The sequence below is a fragment of the Stegostoma tigrinum genome, chromosome 7, assembly GCF_030684315.1.
Source record: "Stegostoma tigrinum isolate sSteTig4 chromosome 7, sSteTig4.hap1, whole genome shotgun sequence".
In the NCBI taxonomy this organism is placed as follows: domain Eukaryota; kingdom Metazoa; phylum Chordata; class Chondrichthyes; order Orectolobiformes; family Stegostomatidae; genus Stegostoma; species Stegostoma tigrinum.
The window spans coordinates 32508506-32525560 of NC_081360.1; the positions used below are offsets into that span (position 1 = coordinate 32508506).

The following is a 17055-nucleotide window of genomic DNA, read 5'->3' on the forward strand; positions in this document are numbered from 1 at the left end:
TTTGGAAGTGCACAACCGTTTAATCAACTTGATTGCCCACACAGGTCATGCACAAGAACAAAGAGCCGTTGCTTCCAGTTGAGGATAGTCACAAACCTCTGAGGAGAAGGAGGGGACATTAGAGGAAGTGACATTGATGCAAAGAATCCATGCTTGCTGGCAGTCTAAAAGAAAAGCAGAAAATGTTGGAGTAGCACCTTAGCCAGTGTTAAAAAATAATGATGTGAGAACATTCTGAATAGATTTGTAACTGTTTGAGAGTGAATAGCAAGATTGTCTCTTCCTATTGTATGGGCATCTGTAGATTCCAAAATATCTAGAGTGGTTTTAATTCAATATTTGTCAAACTGAGCAGTTAATAGTTCTATGGAACCATAGTTCATGTCATTCAGAAGAAAACAAATCAATATTTCTTTTCTTTACTACCAAGGTAAAGCTGATATCTATTTTGCTTGGGAGGGATACTTGCTTGGGAGCTATGAATTTGATAAACTCAGGTGGACTGCATTAAGAAACACACAAGAAATGACATTGCACATCTTTAGTTGTGGGTTCTGCTGTTGAATAACTAATGTATCTAACAGCACGCTGGCATTTAAATTTAGCTTTAATTTCCACAAATTATAGTGTGTTGTATTTCTTGTGAGAAATACAATGAGGCTAATGGCCTGTCTCCACTATTGTGGACGCAATTCAACAACAACTTCCAGAGTTTACAAATACACAGTTAAACCTGGAAATTCATAAGTTGCTGTGGGGGTAACTCTACTCGAGAACAGGCCATGCTGTACTGGTGCTGATGCACTCAGCATTGAAATCCATGTAACAGGGAAAAGTTATCCACTTGTAAACCATTATTCATGTATGAAAAACATAGTGCTGACATAGTCAAGTATAAGTAATCTTTTAGTGATATGATAAGTTATAAATAGTACCAAATGATCCCTCATGATTGGGCTTGGAGGATGACTTGGAGCCTTTTATGTGATGGGCAGGTCCTGATTCCGGGATTTCTACATGCATCCCATCTCTGGCAATTTTCACTAGTACTTAATAAGGGTATGTGCAGTTAGTCAGCATGTGACATGCCTGCCCATTGTGAGGGTGGCAGGCTAAAAACCCTTCTCAATTTTAATGGAGCCAGGTCCCTTTAGTAAGTGGATGTGATTCATGGTTCTTAAATGGGGCATGAACAATGGGGAATCCAGTTCCAAGTAAGGAAACAAAAAACATGTCGTCTATTCCTGGAAATATTTCATTTACAGTCTTTGAAGCACACAAAAAGTACTTTTCTTCAAGTTTCAGTGGTTCAATTGTAGGATTATAGGTTGGATGTATTTTTATTACTGTGCTTTGGATAATTGTAATAATCAAAAAAAGATCTAAACATGCTTTAAAATATATTTTTAAAAAAACTGTCAGAAGCTGTCAGTTAGAAATTAAAATTTCTCGCCCGCTTGTGAAATGTGTCAATTGACAGGCCATTGGTTGCAGTTTAAAAGTTTAATCCTCTGTTTTTGCAATTTCAGCAGGTTTCGTTGCTTCTGAATTGCAAATCGATATTCTAACTGAAACTGTGATGAATTCTTGATAGAGTTTCAAAAGCTTGCCTTTAGTTTTTGATGTACTCAGTAAGCAAATGTTTGTTTTTATAACAGAGTGACCACTTGGGAGATTTTAATTTTTACATTTCTTCTAAGACTTTTGTTTGTTACAGTCTGGAGTGTTTGAATGAGATTGGATTATTAGAAGTTTACTTATTTTTATTATGTATTTCAAAGAGGATTCAGAGGGGACGTGGGATTGCATGATTGGGCTTGGAGAATATGAGTGTGCAAAAAGCGATGTCAGAGAGCTTCGGCAGGTCATAGGAGGGGTGCAAGAAGTGGCTGGAGGGCTTGAGGTCCAACAGCCTTTTATGGAATAAGTTGGAAGCCCCAGAGGACTCTGCTGGGCTCTCCAGCCAGCCGGCAGGGGCACTTAGATATTTCCGCTGGCACCCCTGTAAACTGTTTCTGAGTCCATCCTGCCTACAGTTCCTTGGTGCAATAACGTAATGGATAAAAATCATTTCCAAGAAGACAAATCCATTGAAGCAAAAGATTTCTTGTCTTGTCTTTCACATCTCTTCATGAAAAAAAATCCAGCCAGTAGTGTCTCATTTTCTCAGAAGTTAATTGTTCATTTTGGTGAGATTATCCACCACATCCTCAGTACATACTGTGGCATGATGGATAATTAGAACAGAAAGAATTAAAAAGCAAATTACTGGCATTCTTAAGTCTGTTGTACATCATCCTAAAAATATCGTATCTGTCTACAGGGTTTTCTGGAAGTACAGCAGTCAGTTAAATAAGAAGCTTTAAATATAATTTTATTGGCATGTGACTTCTGATGGATTAAAGGTTTTTGTTTCCATGAACATGGCATGTCATTGGTATTCAGTGCAATTAAGTATTTGCAGTAATACATTTCCTTTTCATTCTTTCCACCCCTTTATTGACTGTTTATTATAAGTACACTTGCTCAGTCATTTTTCACTCATCTGTTTGGAACATAGTATTCATTCAGATCACCTCAATTAGCATTACATTGCTTATTTCAACATTATTGAATGTCCAGAATTAAATTCAGCCCAAAGGCCTTAACATTCTAATGTGTAATTAAATTATTTGGAATAAAGGAGGTTTGGTGTTCTATGTGTGCTACCTTTTGGTTTATAATAATTGAATACCTTATTACAGAGTGATTGACAAGAAATAAGAAACTGCTGATTTACATTCCCAATGATGGAAAACAAAAGGAAAGCGTCTTATTTTATGAAAGCAATTACTTCAATTATTTGTGTCACTAAGTAATGAAACGGTGAATCGTATTTCTTCTTTTAGATTGGATTACAGTGGCCCTTCTCGGGAGTTCTTTTTCCTGGTGTCTAGAGAACTCTTCAATCCATATTATGGCTTGTTTGAATACTCTGCTAATGACACTTATACAGTGCAAATCAGCCCTATGTCTGCGTTTGTAGACAATCACCATGAATGGTAAGCAGTTCTCTTACTGTTTTCAGGATTTATGAGTAATTTTTCAACTTAAATATGGACTCCAAAACATTTCGTTGGTGTAACACAAAAATGCTGAACCTAAAAAAAGGTAATAACACTTTGGAGGAGCTAAATCCGCAGATATAATGAAATACGAATTGATTAATTTAAATGTTCAATGCACTTTCATCTGAAACACTCTAGAGATGACCAGTGGCAGTGGATTAAAAATTTTCAATGAAATTGAACCTCATTGGTTGTCTTTTCAAGGTCTGGTGACTGGCCTGCTCCATGACTTGTCTGCGGTCTTTAATTAGAAAGTCATTCCCCTATATTTTGACATGCTGCTTCGTACAGCAAGAGAACAGACCCTTTGGTCCAAATTGTCCATGCGAGAACCATTTGCCTGCATTTTGCCCATAAACCTTTCCTATTCATGTACCTGTCCAAATGTCTTTTAAGTGTTGTAGCTGTGCCTGCAGCTATCACTTCCTCTGGCAGTTCATTCCACGTAGGAACCACCCTCTGTGTAAAAAGATTGCCCCTCAATCTTTCCCCGCTCATCTTAAAACTATACCCTCTAGTTTTGGGCTCCCCTAACCCTAGGGAAGAGACCTTTGCAATTTATCTTATCTTTGCACTTTTTCAGTGGGGAAGTGTTGAGAAGTCTGGTGAAGGGAACAGGTTTTGAAGGCCAGTCAGGAGGCACAAAGGGCAGCACGAATTTAGGGGTCTCCAAAATGCAGACATTGCATTCATCCCTGCCCCTGAGTGATGTACTCCTCTCTCCTATTTTTTAAGCAATTGCGTTTTTAGAAAAAGCCTTCTTACCTTTGCTGCCTGCCAGTGCCGGACGTATTGGCAACAGCGGTGGATTGAGGGCCGAAGTGAACAATAATTGGCCACTTAAGAGCCTTTATAGGCCTCATAGAGGGTAGTCCAGCGCGTACTCTACCTACTGGTTATGTTATGGCGACTGGGCCCAGGGGTGTTTGGGAAGGTAGTGGACTAGCCACCTACCTTACTTAATATACCTCTTGATAACAATGTACCCGATGACGTGCTGCAATAAGATTCAACACTAGAAGATTGAAATCTATCCTTAAAAAAGAACATTTTGATGGTTTGGCAGGATTCTATTTTAACATAGAATCCATTATAGCTTTTGAAGACGAAGTGAATGGACACATTTTCAGAGGGTTGGGCCATGGGATTTAACGAAATACGTTTCTTTCAATGAACCAGCACGGTGCAATAATACAAATAACCTCCTTTCTGGACAATAAACATGTTCGATTTTAGAGAGGTGAGGGTCATAAAATGGATCTTTCTGAGGTTAGACTCAAAAATTAGATCTCCCTTTTGGAGTCAGTGATCTAGATTTTTGTTCCAGAGTCCTGATCTTGATGCTGGCCCAAATTCCAGGTTAAGACTCAGGGGATGAAGGTGGCAGACCTGCCACCATGACCATTAAGATTAAGAATGGCTGGTGGGTTTCCAAGAGTGGAGGGCCAACAAGAGGATCAGATGCAGGAGCTGCTGATGTAGGTCAATGAAGGAGATGCTGTCCCAATTTAGAGTTAGCACCAACGAAATGGAAGGCTCTTTCCTTGTGAAAATGACCACATCTCCAACTTGTTTTTAAACCCTTTGTGTTTTTCAATGTATTTTCTTTTAAACTAAAGTATTTGGATTTGAGTGCAAGGGATACTTCATTAGGGTGGCACAGTGGTTCAGTGGTTAGCACTGCTACTTCACAGCGCCAGGGACCTGGGTTTAATTCCAGCCGTGGGCGACTGTCTGTGTGGAGTTTACACATTCTCCCGGTGTCTGTGTGGGTTTCCTCCAGGTGCTCCGGTTTCCTCCCATAGTCCAAAGATGTGCAGGCTAGGTGGATTGGCCATTCTAAATTGCCCATAGTGCCCACGGATGTTTAGATTAGGTGCGTTAGACATGGGAAATGTAGGGGAATGGGCCTGGATGGGATGTTCTGTCAGTTGGTGTGGACTTGCTGGGCCAAAGGGCCTGTTTCCACACTGTAGGGATTCTATGAAACATTGTCAGGTGAAGGAATTCATTTTCAAGTCTAATCTAAGGCAGTAACTATCTCAATATCCATCAATATAGATTAGACAGATTGGTGAGGAACAGAGTGAATAAATGTGATTAGGACCATTGGTTAAGTGAAGTTTAAATGCTGATATGTATATTACATGTATATAATGTTCAACTATTTCTATGATACGCCTTTAAATATTTTAAAGCAATAAAGTGATTTCAGTGTCCAGTAATACCAAAACATTCATAAGCATTGTGAACATTGATTGGGTTTCTGCAAATGCTTGTAAGCTTATGTGGCAGGGGCACCCTTTTCTCAGATTTAACTCAGCACTGTTCAGTTGCACTCGTCTAAAAACATGCAACTGCAGCGCTTGAAGAATAGAAACATTATCAGTGGCCACTGGATGGCACCAGAATACTACATGTTTGAAAGATTAATGCTCTGAAATGATGTTCCAAGAGAGGCAGAAGTGTTTTACTAACTATATTTGTGATCCCAGTAACGTAACACAATGGTGACTTTTACCTCTCCATTGAAATGGCTGAGCCACCAGGGCAGCTAGTGATGAGCAACAAATCCCTCTTTTGTCAGCAATGACCAATATGTCTAGAATTAAATTTAAAAATCATGCCATCAGCCTTCAACTAACAGGCTTCCTTGATTCCAAATAATAACCTTTCTCTCTTGCAGAAACTGACTCAGTCCATTATTTTTGCTATGGTGGCATTAGTCTGTTGGTAACTTGTCCTGGTTGCTATTCTTAGCTGTAGGCATCCGAAGCCCAATTTGCTATCACTTTGATTTACTTGATTTGGATTCATGGTCCAAGTATCTAAATGCAAGAAGCTGCTTCATTGTTTATAGTGGGGGATACTGAGCCCATATATTTGCTACCTGGAATTTGCTGTTATCTATAATCTCATAAGATCATAAGAACATGTTGTCTCTGCGGTGAGCATCATCATCAAGATTACCGGCAGCATTTAATGTATTTCATGATGCCTGTTAGAAACTTGCTGTTCTTAATTTTTTTTTCCATCAATAGAAACATTGCCAAATTCTAACAGCATCTTCATGAAACTCACTATCATGCTCACAAGGGACGTGATCATGTATTTTTCAGAGGCACTGTTTTTATCTGTGAAGCTACTGTTACATAGGGATTGAAAGTGGGGTTGCTCATAGTTCACAGCTTACTTAAGACGTGTATTGTTTTATGTTACTTGATCTTCAGTCAATCATTTTAATCCAAAACTTTGAGTTTAACATTTCTGCTTATTGTAATTGAACAATAAACTTAATAAGTAAAATCAAAGTTGAAATTGCCATGACAATACTTTTCAAAATATTTTAACAAAGATTTTAGTTTACATTAATACAAAAACTGATCAATTTCAATATTGTATGTAGTACCTTAAAGGAAGAGTAAGATATCAAATATTTATTCAGGAAATTTCAGAGTTTAGAATCTAGGCAACCAAAATGGTAGCTACGAAACAAATGCAAGTGTTTTCTTCGTATCAGAGATAACAGGAACTGCAGATGCTGGAGAATCTGAGATAACAAAGTGTGGAGCTGGGGAAGGGTCTAGGCCCGAAACGTCACCTTTGTGCTCCTAAGATGCTGCTTGGCCTGCTGTGTTCATCCAGCTCCGCACTTTGTTATTTCAGGTGTTTTATTGTGCTGCCATTGCAGCAGTCTAAGTATTGCTAAAGTATGAATAAAGAGTCTCAGACATGACGTGGATACTTCAATAAAACAAAATTCTCTGATCGCAGATAAATTGCTACTATTCAAAAGCGACTTAAACTTTGTAACTGCTTCCATTTTAGGTTCAGATTCAGTGGTCGAATCCTTGGTCTTGCTCTTATCCACCAGTATCTGCTTGATGCCTTCTTCACAAGGCCATTTTACAAGGGACTGCTTAGAATGTAAGTGTTTATGTTACAAGAAGGGAAAGTTATTTGACATATTACACTGAAATGTGAAACTGCTACAGTGTCAAAATGTAACTTTCATTGACTTGTGTATTGTCTACACTTAATGCGTCTCAAATACTCATCAAGTCATAAAGATGCTTTTAAACATTCTTTTTGCAAGATTTGATTTTTTTTCAGAATAACATGTTTGTCTTAGAACCAGGAATGCTTTGATTACTACTGGCACAGATTTTTTTCAATGCACATATCCTCCTTTCAGACAAAATGAGGAACATTTTAGTAACAATAATACTGATTCAAAGTGCATCAGTTAGGTAGTGACTTAAACTTGGAGAGTTAGAAATTATTTTGCACTTCTTAATGTTTCTCAATGAGCTGCAGGAATACTGTCTTGGACCATAGAGAAGTAAGAAAAGTTGATTCTCAACAGACCAGAATCTGGCATTTCTCACTCCATCTTCTGTGATTTCACTCACTGTTCCTGCTGTGTTTCATCCTTACCCCCTCACTCGACCACTCTGTTTTAAAACCAGTAATTATGTTTAATAAGTTTGTCAGTCAAGCAAGTTAATTACTGGAATCGTACAATCTGGGATGCTTTAAATAGTGTTCTTTTATCCCATTGCCTACTTTGTTATTATGATTTGATTTTCACTGCCAATTTCATTACTTAAATCTTCATTGCATTTACATCACACTGAGAGTTCAAATTCAGCCTCTATTCATGCTTCTTCAAAAGAAAGATAAGATTATTTAGATCACATTCAGCAAAGAATACAGTCTAATTTTTGAGTGATTCTTTAACAAGTATGACAATCATTTTGACAACCATAGGGCCAAAATTACACCATTCATCTACTGATGACGCATCTGGGGCTTTTCAGTGTCCCTGTATCTTTTTTAACTAAGTTGAACCCATTTCTGCTTGCATTTTGATGATAGCATTTGTAAAGGCCCTGGAAGCACCATTAAGAAGGGATAGCCAAGTATTTTGATTAAGGCTCTCTGTACGTTTGGTTCGTGCACTTCCAATTTAAAACCAGGCTAATTCTGCCTGTCACTACCATTGCACGTCTTCTCTTAGATTAGCCCTCTAGACTGGGAGGGGAACACCCACTTTGTGAATGTTGACCTACTTTCAACTAATAATTCTTTCAAATTTTTATATTTATAACACACAATTGATAATTCTTAGTTTTCCTTTAGCTTCAGTCCTATTTAGACACATTGACTCACCTAGGAGTATCTTTAAGATTGCAGCCCTTTCAAAAGATTCCTTAAGGTGAATAGGCTAACATCAAGCTTTAGAGTTCAGATAAACAGGTGAGGAATTGGGATACATGGGTGACGTTACAGCAAATTTAGTTTTGTATTGAAAAATGTAAAAGCTCCATCTATTTCTGCCAAATGATGGGATAAAGATTACTGGTTTATTTCGGCATTGATAATGTTTTTTTAGACTTACTTTTCTGAAGTGGTTACTTGGAGGTATTCTTCTGTCTTCAGCAGGATAAGACAAGCTCTGTTGCATTGAATAATTGAATGTTTTCGCCTTATCTCTGTGGGGTGATTTTTCTTTCTGATGATCATTTATCTTGTTCCTATTTGTTTTACATTTGATTTGTATCTTTCCATTGTAGAAACAAAAATAATGCAGCCTGCTGCATTTTATTTCAAAGTGTTCCAAAACTGGGCAACATTCAATGTGAACAAGTGTTTATCTTAAAAGTAGTTTTTTTGATTTCTATTCTCTGAAGCGGGAGAAAATTAGGTTGGTAAAGTTTCAACAGTTTCTTAGTAATTACATTGTTCCTGGGTTAACGTTAGGCAGTGCTTTCATTGCAGCTGATTTGTTATGCATTTGAGTTCTCCAGACATATCTGGGTTTGGAATTTCATGATCATGATATGTAGGTTAAGAAGTCCTAACTCAGTAGGCACTGTTATGCGCAGTCATCATTACAGGGTGGTGAGGGCAAGAACAACCCCAGACGCAGATCATAGGCACTCATGTCAGTGAGGTACTTTGTATGCCTGCTTCATTTCTCTGGGCCTTTGTTTCTTATTGTATTAAAAACAGCTCTGTCCTCTGTCCTTCGCCCCTCACACAATTTCACCCATGATCCATGCATAGGTGGGGAGGTAGGGAGGGGTTAGGACTGACCTATCCCCTCCCTACCTCCCCACCTATACTCTCCTCTCCACCTATCCTCTTTTCTCTCCATCTTCGGTCCGCCTCCCCCTCTCTCCCTATTTATTCCAGAACCCTCACCCCATCCCCCTCTCTGATGAAGGGTCTAGGCCCGAAACGTCAGCTTTTGTGCTCCTGAGATGCTGCTGGGCCTGCTGTGTTCATCCAGCCTCTCATTTTATTGTCTGGGATGTCTACATTGCTTGATTAACATTTTTATGGAGTTATGAGGAGGCATAGAACTGCCACTGGGGTCATGTATAAAGTTAGCTTCTAAAAGTTTGCCATCCACAGACTTTGGCTCACAATACCTGCGATGGACCATGAATCACATGCCAGCCAGAAGCTGGCCTGACTTTACAGCTGTTGTGGAGGTCTATGAAGTGTCTACCTTGTCAATGGAGGTGGCTGGGTCATGAATACAAATTGCAGATTCTTTAACTGCACCATTATCCCATACTGGTGAAAATTTTGCAAGGACTGGAGCAGGAATCAAAGATTTGGCACTCGCACATTTTTAAATGACTCCAGAGTCAGCCTGACTTCTCAAAAACCTATCAGTCCATGACCTTATATTCGGTGTTATCAGTGCCACCTTGAGGCCCAGTACAGCCACAACATGACATCCCAATTCCTATACTCAGTACACTGACCAAGAAAGTCAAACGTACCAAATACCACCTTCACCCCCCCGTCTACCTGCAATTCCACCTTCAGGAGCTAAGAACCTGCACCCAAAAGTCTCCCTATTTGGCAACACACCCCACGGCCCGAGTATAAAGTGCATGAGTCCCACCCTGGTTTGCCTTATCAAAATGCAACAACTCACGTTTATTGAAATCAAACTTCATCTACCTCACCTATGGCTATTAATGATACAAATACCTCAACAATGGACCCAGCAATCACTTCCCAAACTTCCCACAAAGTTCTGGGCTACACCTGATCAGGTCCTGGGGATTTATCCACCTTGATGCATTTTAAGATGTCTAGGACTTCCTTTTCTGTATTGTGGACTATTTTCAAGATCACTATTTATTACTCCAAGTTCTCTGGCTTCCATATCCTACTCCACAGTAAATACAGGCATGAAATACTCATTTGGTATCTCATCTACCTCCTGTGGTTCCACAAATATGCAGCTTTGTCACCCTTAAGGAGCCCTTTTCTCTCTTAAACAGCAATGTACCTTCAAATTGTCTGAAGGCAAAATGAGTTAACTCCAGTATCCACCAGTTAATTCTGAGCTGCTTACTTCACAGAAGGCAAAAGCATTTGGGTTCTGATGGAAGAAACATGAAATGTGCATGAATAATTTATGTTGGCTTACTATTGCAAAAGAAGGTCGTTGTATAGTAGCTCCCTTTGCTGGGCCTGTAATTTAATGTAACTGACCAGGGCTCGGACTCTCACCAAAAAGACAGCTGCACTTGACAAATTTTCTGGATTGTATTATAAGTCACATTACAAACGGCTCAAGTTTAGGTTTTTTTTTGAAAGTATGGTAGTAAAATAGCCAAAGAATCTTGAGTAATTACACTGATCCTGAGTGAGCATCCAGAAATGCACTTTTAAACTTCAGAGAATATTCATTAGTCACAGCCCAACCAATATGTTTGGAAGATTTATTACCTATCTGAAAATTTGCCTATCCAGGATTTCGATAGGTTTATCTCTGATTGCAGAGCTTCTAATAAGAAAATAATAAGACCGTAAAACATAGGAGCAATAATTAGGCCATTTGGCCCATTGAGTCTGCTCCGCCATTCAATCATGGCTGATAAGTTCCTCAACCTCATTCTCCCACTTTCTCCCCGTAACCCTTGATCCCCTTGATAATCAGAACCTATCTATCTCAGTCTTAAATGTACTCAATGGCCTGGCCTCCACTTCTTCCTGTGACAGTGAATTCCATAAATTCACACTTTCTGGCTCAACAAGTTTCTCCTTGTCTCCTTATCTCCATTCTAAAATGCCTTCCCTTTGTTCTAAGGCTGTATCCTTGGGTTCCCGACTCTCCTACCAATGGAAGCATCTTCCCAACATCCATTTTGTCCAGGGCATTCAGTATTCTAAAAGATTCAATTAGATTCCCCCTCATCCTTCTAAATTCCAATGAGTGCAGTCCCAGAGTCCTCAAACATTCCTCATATGTTAAACTTTCCATTCCTGGGACCATTCTTGTGAACATCCTCTGAACCTGCTCCAGGGCCTGTACATCCTTCGTGAGATATGGGGCCCAAAACTGCACGCAATACTCCAAATGTTGCCTGACTATAGCCTTATAAAGCCTCAATAGTACATCCCTGTTTTTATGTTCAAGTCCTCTCAAAATAAATGCCAACATTGCATTTTCCTTCCTGACTACTGACTCAACCTGCAAGTTTATCCTGAGAGAATCCTGAACAGGAACTCCCAAGTCTCTTTGCACTTCAGACTTCTGAATTTTCTCCCCATTTAGAAAATAGCCCATGCTTTTATTCTTCTTACCAAAGTGCATGACCTCACATTTTCCCATGTTTACTCCATCTGCCACTTCTTTGCCCACTCTCCTAACCTGTCCAAATCCTTCTGAAGCCTTGCCATCTCCTCAATACTACCAGTCCCTCTACCTATCTTTGTAACGTTTGAAAACTTAGCCAAAATGTCCTCAGATCCTATATCTACATCATTAATGTACAAAGTGAAAAGTTGTGGACCCAGCACTGACCCTTGGGGAACACCATTTGACACCAGCTGCCATCCTGAGAAAGACCCCTTTATCCCCACTTTCTGCTTTCTGCCATGCAGCCAATCTTCTATCCATGCTAGCACCTTGCCTCTAACACCATAGGGCCCTATCTTACTCTGCAGCCTCCTGTGTGATACTTTATCAAAGGACTTCTTGAAGTCCAGGTAGATAACATCCATTGGCTCTCCTTGGTCTACCCTGCTCGTTACTTCCTCAAAGAATTCTAGCAGATTTGTCAGGCATGATCTCCCCTTGATGAAACTGTGCTGACTTTGCCCTATTTTACTATGCAATTCCAAATATTCATAAATCTCATCCTTTATACTGGACTCAAATCTTACCGAGACCGAGGTTAGGCTAATCAGCTTGTAATTTTCCATCTTTTGCCTTACTCCCCTTTTAAATAATGGTGTCACGTTAGCAATTTTCCAGCCCTGTAGGACCCTCCCTGACTCTAGCAATTTCTGAAAGATCACCGCTAATGCTTCCATTATCTCTTCAGCTATCTCCTTTAGAACTCTGAGGTGTAGTCCATCTGGTCCAGGTTGTTTGTCCACCTTCAGGACAACCAGTTTTACTAATACCTTGAGCCTAGTTATTGGAAATAGTTGGATCATTCATAGAATGTAAACATTGTGAAAATCTCCTGGATTTATTATTTTTCCTGGAGTGTTACAAATGAATGGTGATCATTTTCATGAGCACTTTCCAGATCACTTGCTGTAACATCAAATCAATGGAAACTCCCCGAGATAGCAATCATGGCCATTTATATTGTTTCTGCAAAAGTTGCCAATGTTGAACTCCGTTGAAATTGCCATCACTTAAAAAATATTGCTCGTCTCATTCCACAGGGTAATGCCAAACTTCCTTCTTTGAAAATGATACAAGAAGTCTCTCATATCTCTAACTGCATGCATTCCCACTTTAAGTGTCCCTTCTGATTTGATTTATTGGGTCATTTATCCTGCTCATTTTCCATGATATTATTTTGATACAGTACATGAACTTCCTTCGAGGCAGTTTAACATGAACTTATTGTAGGCTCCAGGGATATTTTCTAACTGTACAGAAGTAATCACAATCCTTTAAAAAGCTGCGAAAAAGAATCTTTTGATCAGATTATATTGTTAGAATGATTAATATGAACGCCTTTTATGCCCAGTTTTCACTACAGAGTTGTCTAATACTGCAAGAGTATCATTAGAGGCATCTGGCAGTCACTAATGATCAACTGTGGAAAGAAGCCTTTAGTGGCATCAACTCTACTCTGGTTCCGAGCACTGTGAGGCAGCAGTACTAGCCACTGAGCCACCGTGATACCCAAACGTAACCCCCACAACCCAACCCTTTTAATAATCAGTTAAATATTTATTTTAGAATTAACACTTAGTCACATGTTTTAATCTGTGAGTAAGTCACAGTAAAGGAGAAGGTGGTAGATAAATTGTGTAAAATGAAATTAGGTGAAAATGATAAATAGGCAAAAGGTTGGAAATATTCCAATTAGCAAAGTTACTCAGTGCGGATGGGATGCATTATAAATTACTGGAAGTAAGGATGGAAACTGTAAGTTCTGGCCATATTTTTTCAATCATGTTTCGATATAGGTGAAGTGCCAGATGTCTGAAGGATAGCAAATGTTACACCTTTGTGTCAAAAAAAGGAAAGAGGTACCAAGCTGGCAACTACAGGTCAGTCAGCCATCAGCCTAATGTCAGCAGTAGGCAAACATTTACTTACTTTGGCCTGGGAGAAGATTAACTGGCAATTGTAAATATATAGAGTAGATCTTAGAATGGTTACACACCAAACAGACAACATTTGACCATTATAAGATAACAAAGTGTGGGGCTAGAATGAACACAGCAGGCCAAGCAGCATCTTAGGAGCACCAAAGTTGATGTTTTGGGCCTAGACCCTTCGTCAGCTTTTCTGATGAAGGGTCTAGGCCCGAAACGTCAGCTTTTGTGCTCCTAAGATGCTGCTTGGCCTGCTGTGTTCATCCAGCCTCACATTTTGTTATCTTGGATTCTCCAGCACCTGCAGTTCCTATTACATCAGATCACAACTTTTGACCATTAATTTTCTTCATTCATATGATGTGGGCATCACTGGCTCAGTCATCATTTATTGCCCTGGAGAAAGAAGTGCTGAGCTACTTTCTTAAACTGCAGTAGTCCCTGTGATTTAGGGACATGTAAAAGGCTGTCAGCACAGGAATTCCAGGACTTCGACCCAGCAGCAGTAAAAGAATAGTGATATGATTTCAAGAAGATGCGTGATTTGGAGGGGATCTTGGTTAGTTTTCAGATATCAGCTGCTTCAGTGGTTGCTGATTTGCAATTGGGTGCCTTGGTGAGTTGGTGCAGTGCATCTTGTAGATGGTACATTATGCTTTCACTGCGCAACGTTGTTGGAGGGAGTGAATTCTTATCGTAGTGAATGGAGTGCCCATCAAGTGGGCCGCTTCGTCCTGAATGATAATGAGTTTCTTTAGTATTTTGGAGGTGCACCCATCCAGGCAAGTGGGGAATATCCCAATAAACTTCTATTTTGTGTCTTGCCCACTCTCTTCAAGGGATATTCAGCTTGTCCTTTTCCTGTAGCCCTATTTATTTGTATTGTCTTCAGGAAACTTACTCCCTGTCTCCCCCCCGCCGCCTCGCTCTTTCTCTCTCTCTCTCATTCACACACACCCACACCCAGAAGTTAGTATGGTTGCTGTTATGTATACGGACTGTGAGAAAATGAATGATGAAATGCCACATATGGACTATGATGAGTCGAGCACAGGATTACCTGAGAGAGTGATTGTTATTCAAATAGATTGCTTTTGCTTAAAAGGATCAAGACCACGGGCAAAGAGTTGGTGACTTGCAAACCGAGCAAATGTAATGTGAGAAAAAACATTTTAACTAAATGAGAATCTTAGTTTTGGGATAGATTATCAGTGGAAGCAGAATACGTTGAGGCATTCAAGAGGGCAACAGATGATTATTGAATAGAAGCAACGTACAAGGGTCTGGGGAAAAGGCAGGAAAATGGTACTAAGCTATAATTCTCATTGGATAGCCAATGCAGACAGAATGGGTTGAGTGCCTCCTTCTGTGCCATAATACATCTGTCTTGTTCCACATGGAGGGAATTATACAGTAGTGACCGATATGGTTTTGACTTGGGATTGACATGTCATTTCACAGTTTGCACAAGTGGCACAAAACTCAGAAATAAACGGTGAGCAGGACATTAGCCAATGTCAAGAGGACATAGTCTGTTGCGGTGGACAGGCATGTGTTAGATGAAATGTAACTGTGAAGTGATGCATTATGCCAGGAAAAATGAGGAGAGGTAATATCAACTAAAGGTACAATGTAAAGGGGTTGAAGAACTGGGAGACCTGACAATGTACACATACGAATATTTGCAAGGTCAGGATAAGATGAAAACAAGATAATAAAATGTGAGGCTGGATGAACACAGCAGACCAAGCAGCATCTCAGGAGCACAAAAGCTGACGTTTCGGGCCTAGACCCTTCATCAGAGAGGGGGATGGGGGGAGGGAACTGGAATAAGTAGGGAGAGAGGGGGAGGCGGACCGAAGATGGAGAGTAAAGAAGATAGGTGGAGAGGGTGTAGGTGGGGAGGTAGGGAGGGGATAGGTCAGTCCAGGGAAGACGGACAGGTCAAGGAGGTGGGATGAGGTTAGTAGGTAGCTGGGGGTGCGGCTTGGGGTGGGAGGAAGGGATGGGTGAGAGGAAGAACCGGTTAGGGAGGCAGAGACAGGTTGGACTGGTTTTGGGATGCAGTGGGTGGGGGGGAAGAGCTGGGCTCCCATTCTCTTGATGACATGTCCATCATGGGCCTCCTGCACTGCCACAATGATGCCACCCGAAGGTTGCAGGAACAGCAACTCATATTCCGCCTGGGAACCCTGCAGCCATATGGTATCAATGTGGACTTCACCAGTTTCAAAATCTCCCCTTCCCCTACTGCATCCCTAAACCAGCCCAGTGCATCCCCTCCCCCCACTGCACCACACAACCAGCCCAGCTCTTCCCCCCCACCCACTGCATCCCAAAACCAGTCCAACCTGTCTCTGCCTCCCTAACCGGTTCTTCCTCTCACCCATCCCTTCCTCCCACCCCAAGCCGCACCCCCAGCTACCTACTAACCTCATCCCACCTCCTTGACCTGTCCGTCTTCCCTGGACTGACCTATCCCCTCCCTACCTCCCCACCTACACCCTCTCCACCTATCTTCTTTACTCTCCATCTTCGGTCCGCCTCCCCCTCTCTCCCTATTTATTCCAGTTCCCTCCCCCCATCCCCCTCTCTGATGAAGGGTCTAGGCCCGAAACGTCAGCTTTTGTGCTCCTGAGATGCTGCTTGGCCTGCTGTGTTCATCCAGCCTCACATTTTATTATCTTGGAATCTCCAGCATCTGCAGTTCCCATTATCTAAGATGAAAACAACGTTATTTTAATCATAGAATCCCTACAGTGTGGAAATAGGCCCTTTGGCTCACAAGTCCACACCTCTCCTCAAAACATTTCACCCAGATCCATCCCTCATAACCCCATCTAATCTACACATCCCTGAACACTATGTGCAATTTAGCATGGCCAATCCATCTAGTGTGGACATCTTTGGACTGTGGGAGGAAACCTACACGGACACGGGGAGAATGTGCAAACTCCACACTGTCACCCGAGGGTGGAATTGAACCCAGGTTCCTGGCACTGTGAGGCAGCAGTGCTAACCACTGAGTCACTGGCTACCTCAAAGGGAGTGGAGAATGCACTCTTGTGCATTTTAGTTGATATTTGAAAAATAAGATAAACAAACCCATAGAGAACAAAGCAAGTGAGTTGTGCAAAATCTTGATAAGTCACTGGATAGGACGCATTTGGTGATTTATGTCTGATTCTGGGGGCATACGTTCAGGAAAAATGTCAAGGCAACTAGAACTGGACACACTATTCCAAAATAACCTCACCAACAACCTGCACAAACTCAACATGACATCCCAACTCCTATACACAAAGGTTAGAGCAATGAAGGCAAGCATGCTAAACGCCTTCTTAATGAC

At 40.7% G+C, this 17055-nt stretch overlaps 1 protein-coding gene across 7 annotated transcripts in view; it reads left to right on the forward strand.

Moving 5' to 3' along the window:
- The window catches only part of hecw2b (HECT, C2 and WW domain containing E3 ubiquitin protein ligase 2b), a 297098-nt gene that overhangs the window by 230736 nt on the left and 49307 nt on the right, over positions 1-17055 (forward strand). For 6 of the 7 annotated variants that reach the window (XR_009445933.1, XM_048533661.2, XM_048533665.2 and 3 more), the window contains 2 exons: positions 2889-3041; positions 6936-7034. Coding sequence is in view for 6 of the 7 variants with exons in the window: in XM_048533661.2 (XP_048389618.1) it covers positions 2889-3041; positions 6936-7034 (252 nt within the window). In the remaining variant the exon portion in view is untranslated. Of the gene's footprint in view, positions 1-44; positions 518-2888; positions 3042-6935; positions 7035-17055 lie in introns of those variants that run through there. The other variant, XM_059647154.1, reaches the window with a different exon arrangement.